The 8,263-nt window shown below is 34.7% G+C and overlaps 1 protein-coding gene across 1 annotated transcript in view; it reads right to left on the bottom strand.

Annotated features, from left to right (window-relative positions):
• Positions 1 to 4,092: 4,092 nt before the first annotated feature.
• Positions 4,093 to 8,263, bottom strand: part of LOC109096893 (carcinoembryonic antigen-related cell adhesion molecule 5-like) — a 121,315-nt gene continuing 117,144 nt past the window's right edge. Inside the window, exons 8-9 of the mRNA XM_042715997.1 lie at positions 4,276 to 4,344; positions 4,093 to 4,208 (exon numbers count right to left, since the gene is read on the bottom strand). Coding sequence (XP_042571931.1) covers positions 4,093 to 4,208; positions 4,276 to 4,344 — 185 coding nt within the window. The remainder of the gene's footprint in view (positions 4,209 to 4,275; positions 4,345 to 8,263) is intronic.

The following is an 8,263-nucleotide window of genomic DNA, read 5'->3' as shown; positions in this document are numbered from 1 at the left end:
GATGCATTTTATTTTTTCAGGCATTCTATGATGAATAGAAACTTCTAAATATCAGCATTTATTTGAAATAGAAATCTTTAGTAACACATTATAGTACGTGCTTCTGTAATCAATTTAATGGCTTTTTGCTGAATACAAAGTATTCATTTTCTGACAGTCACTGTAAATGAAAATTGTTTGTGTTCATTAAGTAAACGAAACAGTGTGTTAGATATGCATGAGTTGTTTTTAATATACTCTAATTTACCTGCTTTCGTAATTAACTAAAAATCATCTTGCTTTAGCAATAACTAAATAGTTTCTTGAATGTATTTTACAGTTTTATTTAAGTCATTTGTAGATTGAATACATATATACAGCTTTTTTATTAAAATGATTCATTTTAGCTATATCATCCAGATCTTAACTGATACGAAAAGATAGCCTTCTATTCACACTTTAGGTCTGATTAAAAAACGTGATTCTGCGAATCTTCTAACAGAAAACCCAAGGCCATCGCTCTGCTTGAGAAAATATTTTTTCAGGTACTTGTGCACTAATACCGGGACCGGCATATCATGCTTTTAATGTCATTTAAATACCAAATAATCAACATCAAATTAATATTTTATGGATGAGGGAAGCGAGCAGAGAACGGCATTTATATGCAGCTCTAAAGAGCGTCAGATGGCATTCTCTCCTCAAATGTCAGCACTTTGCTACAAATTCAGTGAGACGCCAGGGGCTGCTTTATGTTAAGGAGTCATGATACGGCTATGAATGATATATTACTTTGGCTTAATAATGATGAGACGCGCATAGGTTCCGAAGAACTTCACCGTCTTCTGGGGCCCTCCGGTCACATCGTACCACAATCAGCTGACCAACCACGCACTCGCTGCTTTACACGCGATAGAGTCTCCCCGCTGGCTTAGGAGACCCTCCACACCACGCTAACCTTGAGCTGGATAGGACATCCCCCTTTCCCCAGGCCGCTTCGCCGCCCACCGCGATCAGACGCATTGCAGGTCAGCACGCTCAGTCAATGACCTCAGAGAAGTGTGGCCACATACTCACGTTGTCCGCTCATCAGCCACCGCCACCTCCAGGTCCACGAGCTGGGGCTTCTGGCAGAAGACGAGCAGGTGAGGAGCAGTGTCTCTCCTGTGGATACCGTGCTGGCGTCCCTGAACCATGGACGCCGAGGGAGCCGCTGACGATTTTTTTTTTATATGCAAGCAAAGAGAAAGACAAGCAGAAAATATGCAAGCATTAGTGATGGAACTGAAATAATCCAGATCTTAATGATGCAAACTAAATAAAAACATACAGTAAGAGTAACAGTGATGCATCTGCAACCCACTAAAACTCTTAAAAATAATTTCCATTAAATCTGAAATAAAATATAATACAAATAGTAGATTTAATACTGCCAGGTCAAGTCAAGCTCCAAATGTATTTCTATAGCACATTTAAAAGCTACAGAGTATATAAAAAAGCATATAAAAAGCATTAAAAGGAAACATGCATCATTAAAACGGAACAGAACAATTTGACATCAAGAACCCCTTAACACTAACCTAATGAAAGCCAGAGAAAAAAAAATAAAATCTGTGAGAACAGATTTAAAACCTGGCGAGGAAGGATTCAAATCGCAATTTACAGGCAAAACTATTCCAAGTTTAACTAGACCAACGTGCTATCTTTAAAGAGAGTTAAAGATTTAGAAGGGTCTCTATTATTTGATGATTGTGGTCCAGGAAAAAGATAAAGCCTTCCTGTACACAAAAAATCCAATTCTAAACTTTGCAGGGACAAGTCTAACGATTGACTAAAACTTAAATAAAAACAAAGCAAAAAAAACTAATGAAATTACCAAAAGAACAAAATTGACTAAAACTGAAATGGAATGGATAAAGAGAAAAATAAAAGCCCATTTAAATAGAATACAATCAAATAATATCGAGTATCATGAAAACATAAAAGCACATTCTAAAATTATTTTAAAACTAAACTGAAAAATAAAATGCAAAGCATTAAACAATAAAAGCTAATTTAAATATTTTTATAAATACTGTAATAGTAATTAAAAACAAGTACAAAGTCACATAAAAACAAATAAATTATAAATAAATAATAAATTAAATAAAATTATACAATTATATAACGTTTTATTATATTGAGAAAAAAAAGAGGAGCATGAACATTCTGCTGAAATTTCCCTGTAGTTTTTCCACATAAAAAAAGCAACTATCCCAGGTTCTGCCGTAAAGGTAAAGTAAGCAAATGATGCTTAATTGTCATTTATGGGTGAAACTATTCACTTTTATATTTCTCAAAGCAAACTCTCAGTCGTTTCTCCTGGAGATCAGTGAATAATTCAGCACATTTCACGTTAGATGACACCAGACTGCTTCTGTGCTTTATTTCTCTTAGCATCTTATAGTTCAATCTCAAACATACATAAAGAACTCTGAGAGTTGTGTTTGTGTAAGGATCTGCTGGATTGGTTCTCCAGACACCCACCAGTCTTCCCGATTTATATTAATTAAACTCTGCAGGTAACATTGACAGTATATATGGTAACCAGGCAGAGGAATTTCACTGGCAAAGAGAATTCAAACAGCCCTGGTCTGTGCGAAAGGTCTGAAAGACGTTTAAACAAGATTAAAACCGGTCAAAGACCACCATAATATACTCTTCTCGAGGGATAAAGCGCACATGACTCTGTAACAATCATAATCAAATCTCGTGAATTCTCTATTTCCGCAAAATGCAAACTTATTTATTCATTGGATCCACCATGTTGTTAAAGAATCATCCGACGCGAAATGCCATAACAATGTTTCATCGTAAGTACTTTTTCCGATCAATGGATTATGCATGGCATCATGTATAAAAATGCATACTTTTTTTAAGTTTTTGCCTAATTTTATTTTACATAAAAAAAATGCGCTACTTTAAAATGACATAATTTAATTTCACGAATGCATAATTAAAAAGACTAATATAAATTTTATTTAATGCAAAATTTTAAAAAAATTAATTTATAATTTAATTAACATAATTTTAAAAATACTATAAAATTTGTAATTTAAATTCATTCAATGGATATTTTAATTTATATTATTTATAAAAAATATAAAATATATAATTTATAATTCATCATATAATTTCACAGAATGTATAATTTACACAATTTAAAAAACAATATAATGCATAACATAATTACACATTAGAACAACCTAGTATAATGTATAATTTAATTTGATTAAATGCATTATTTAATTTAATTTGATTTCAATGAAAGCATTATTTAATTTACACATTTTAAAAGCAAAAACTAATATAATTAATAATTTCATTTTATTGCATGAACAATTAAAAAAAAAAACTATTTTTTTATAATTTAATTTAATCCACAAATTTAATCAACATAATATACACACAACATTTTTTTATTTATAATGTAACGGGATTGCATGAGTGAAAGACATTTAAAAAACAACTAAGGAAATTTATAATTTAATTAACATGAATTAATTTACTAATTAATAAAACAGAACAAAATGACAAAAGCAAAACTACTGTGAAATCGAAACAAAAAAAAAAAAAAAATTATAAAAAAGTAGGAGTAGCCAATTCCGAAATCTGAAATTAATACTATAAATAGCATAAAAAATTAATACGTAAATATAAAAAATCTAGATGCAAACTGTGGCATAATTTGAGTGTCATGTTTTCTGCTTAAATTCTTTCTAAAAATGTCCTAACTCCTAAAATATGAAAAATGCAAATGATTAACATAAGGGGAATCTTACATAATTTCTAAGTATACGTTATTTTAATTGTAAGTTTAATTCCACTGTGTTGTGGCGTTTATCTCTGTTTGCCTATGGGCTATTTTTTCTCTACGTTGTTCTAGAGAGTTACTAACCCAGTAGGTGTGTGGACCAGTCACTTCTCCTATCTCCATGGTCTTCTCCTGAATACGGTTCCAGGCTCCTGCTCTTGTCCACAGTCTGGCCGCGGCAACATGTACATGCCCTGATCGGCCGGGCAGCGCTGTTCAGCAGAGCACTAGATCAAAAGCGAGGACACTGCTTCCCATTTCTAGCCAAGATCCCACCATCTGAGGTCGAAGAAGCGCGTAGTCAAGCCGCCAACCGACACGCCCAAATCTGGACCAAAGGTCAGCAGGTCCTCCAGCAGAGATGAGCCCTTCTTGACTGACCAGGTAAGAGACAGGTAAATTCCCTCCATGAAGTTGCGGGAGACATTGCACAGAAGTCTGACGGATCCGCACCTCATGGATCACAGGGCTTGGGACATCAGGAGCCACAATCTCAGGACTGTTGGGAACAACTGAAATAGATAAGAAAAGAAGAGTTTTAGAGAAGAGGTACAAGCACTAACACACCGAGCAAAACCGAGCATCGGGCCAGCTTTCTGATTTATTATCTATTGACTGAGATTTGTGTAGCATCCAAATCTCCCAAAAGCCAGTCTTTTTTTTTTAATTATTATTATTGCATGTTTTACAATAAAAATTATTTCAGTTTATCTATCAAATGTCACATTTTATTCAATGTGTTAGATTATTATTTGTGAAATTAACTAGTAATTTCAGAGAGAAAATTAAATTATTTTCTATACCAAAGCATTTTCACTTTTTTGCACAATCAGAAAATACTGAAATAGTATACGTGTCATTTTTTAAAATATGTACACTTACTGTTTAAAAGTTTGGGGGTCAGGTAATTTTTTTTATATTTTTATAGTCTTTCTGTCAACAAGTACAGAAAAATATTATGAAATCATTCCAATTTTAAAAAGTATTTATGTGAAAAATTTTTGAAAAATGTAATTATGTGATAAAAGCTGAATTTTCAGATCTTCTTCAAAAATCATTGTTATATGGTTTGCGCTCAAGAAAAAATTTTTGATTTATCAATTTTAAAAAATTTGGGCTTTTTCATATTTTGTGGTTCTGAAAATTTTTTTTTTCCCGGATTCTTTTAAATGGATTTTAAAAAAGAACAGCATTATTTGAATGAAATTTTTTGTAACATTTTTTTTCCCACTTTTATGTCAATTTGATAAATTTTTACGTCAGATGAAAAAATATTATTTCTTTTAAGATTATTTGCGTTCTTATCCTATCAGAAATGAAAATTTCCCACTTTAAAATTTGGGTCCCACATTAATTTTAAAGAAGCACATTTTAATTTTTTTTTTTAGCTTTTAAAAAATTTGGGGAAAATTATGAAAATGCATTTGGGTTTTCAGTACCAAGTTTGTTCTTGTATATTTTAAGAGAGGGATTAGATTTTGTACTTATTTTTACTACTGCACTTCACTTTAACCTTTCCTCTCTTAATTTTAAATAAATTAAGTTAAAAAAAGATGGTAACGTTTTTCATGCAAAAAATACAGGTAAATTCTTATTCAAATGCAAACAATACTTATTACTGAATGACACAGACATGAAAAAAAAGAGGCATGCGTTTGCTTTAACACACCTTACCGTCAATGAATTCATAGTAATAATATGGCAGGAAATGCCGCTAGGCACATCGCCATCCAACCAGGAACTTAGATTATATAAAGACACAATACAAAAGGAAACAAATGGAGCATTACTGAAAAGGAATCACCGCCTACATGTCTGACACAATAAAAGTAGACTTTGTTCCGATTCTGCCCCCAGGTTCTGATCAGTGACTTCAGCCATGCATCAGTGATCTCCCAACCCACGTGATCCCACTAAGTTTGACCATCAGAGGTGTGAACCAACCTGTGGAACCCTCAGGATGCAAAACAACAAAGCATAAATTTCTCTAATACATTCAAAAGTCGTTACTTGCTCTGTTACAATCAAACTATGAACCCCGCTCGTCCAAAGGAAAGAGACTGCGGTTGTCAAACTGACAACCATAGCACAAAAACACAGTGTCACACTCTATTAGTCTTAGACTGTATATATCCTAGTTTACTTGAATTTCCAAATGGACCTAGCGCCCTAGTTCCTCACTGTTAACACATCTAAAGATTTCTCAAAAAGCGTTGTGTGTTTTTCTCTTCACATCATCTTTTCGCCCACACTTCTCCACTGTTAGTGGCAATGGGATGGATACACAGAGATAGTTAGACACGATAGAAGAACGATTTGATATAGCGCTTAATGGATGGATGGATGGATGGATGGTATGGAATGGACAGGATGGATGGACATGTGGATGGATTGATGGATGGTCATGGGATGGATGGAATGGATGGTTGGGTGTGGACTCTCTTCTCGAATGTGCGGCGCTTTTTCATGAAAGATTCTATGATGGACAGATGATGGACGAAGATGGAGGAGGAATGGATGGATGGATAGATGGACAGACAGGTTTTATGTTAGGAATGGAGGCATGGAGGGTACCGGATGGAAGGATGGACAACAGGATGGATGGATGGAATAGACTGATGGACAGATGGACGGATGTATTGATAGATAGAATACGAGATAGATAGATAGACAGATAGATAGACTGAGAGAGATGATAGATGATAGATAGATAGATAGATAGAGAGATGATAGATAGATAGAGTAGAATAGATGTAATATAGAAGAGATGATAGACATAGAGGTGGGAGGAATAGATGGATGGAAGAATGGATGGATGGATGGATGGATGTATAGACAGACAGATGGAATGAGGAATAGATGGATGGAGGAGAATGGAGGGATGGATGGTAAGGACACACATACTCTATATGGATTTATGATGGTAGACATAGTATGGATGGCTAGACATAGATTGAATGGAGGAATGGATAAATTTATGAATGAATTGATGGAACGGAACGGACAAAGCCTACTACACACCCACACCACAACGACCACACAATAGATGGAATTGGATGGAGGAATGGATGGATGGATGGATGGTTGGATGGATGGAAGGATGGACATGGATGGATGGATGGATAGATGGACAGACATAGATGGTTGGAGGAATAGATGGATGGAAGAATGGGATGATGGATGAATGGAGACAGATTATGAAAAAAGGAATAGATGGATGAGAATGGATGGATGGATGGACAGACACACACACATGGATGGATGGATGGATGGATGGAAGGGATGATGGATGGATGGACAGACATAGATGGATATAGGAATAGATGGATGGAGGAATGGATGGATGGATGGATGGATGGATGGATGAACAGACACAGATGGATGGAGGTGAACAGATGGATGGATGGACTGGAGATTGATGGATGGAGGGATGGATGGATGGATGGATGAAGGGATGATGATGGAAGATTGGATGGATGGAGAAGGAGGGAGAATGGATTGATGGACGGAAGGATGGACAGACAATGGATGACGAAGGATGGAAGATGGATAGACAGATGATGGATAGATAGATTCAACTATTGTTTATAAATTACTATATTGCTGACTGGGTTGGAAATTACAAATCACAAACAGAATACAGCAAGAATACGATGAATTTCAATGAATGCACAGCAGTTTACAATATTCCATACATTTAATCTTGCTTAACAAGCATTTAGAAAGTAGCAAAGTAAAAGTAAAAGTAAATTTCAGCAACACTAAGTGTAATCAGCAGGTGGTTTGGTCGATACGGCCAAACCACTAACCCAACGCTGGGTAAATACTTCAGAAAAATCACCCAACATACCACCTAACAAGCTCAACTTGTGGTAAGAAAGCGCATTGGGTTAAAACATCTTAGAGTGTAGATTGAGCCAGGTGTCACAGGAACGCTGTTCATCTACAGCGAAATGTGAAGACAAACCCAACAAACTCCAAACCTTAAGAAATGCTGTAATGAGCTGTGTTACATGAAGTCAGCATCATTAGACAGACTTTCTGCAGATCAGCATTCAATTCCTAAATACTTCTAATACCCCATTATCCTCAGAGGGAACAGGAACAGATTTTTATGTTGGTGCCAGTGTTATTTCTCAGTTGTTGCATAAATGGATTCTTTTCAGTTTTGTTTTTGTTACACTACAGTAAAAAGCTTGGAAAAATTACAAATTTTTTATGCATTTGAAATAAGTTTTCAACTTTTTTCAACATTGATAATAATCAGAAATGTTTCTTGAGTAGCAAATCATCATATAGAAGTTTTATTTCTGAAGATCATGTGACACCTGAAGACTGGAGTAATGATGCTGGAAAATACAGCTGTGCCATCTACAGAAATAAATTACAGATTAACATATAATCAATTAGAAAACAGTAATTCTGAATTGT

Source organism: Cyprinus carpio, chromosome B1, assembly GCF_018340385.1.
Source record: "Cyprinus carpio isolate SPL01 chromosome B1, ASM1834038v1, whole genome shotgun sequence".
Taxonomy (NCBI): Eukaryota; Metazoa; Chordata; class Actinopteri; order Cypriniformes; family Cyprinidae; genus Cyprinus; species Cyprinus carpio.
This window is presented reverse-complemented; position numbering and strand designations above follow the sequence as displayed.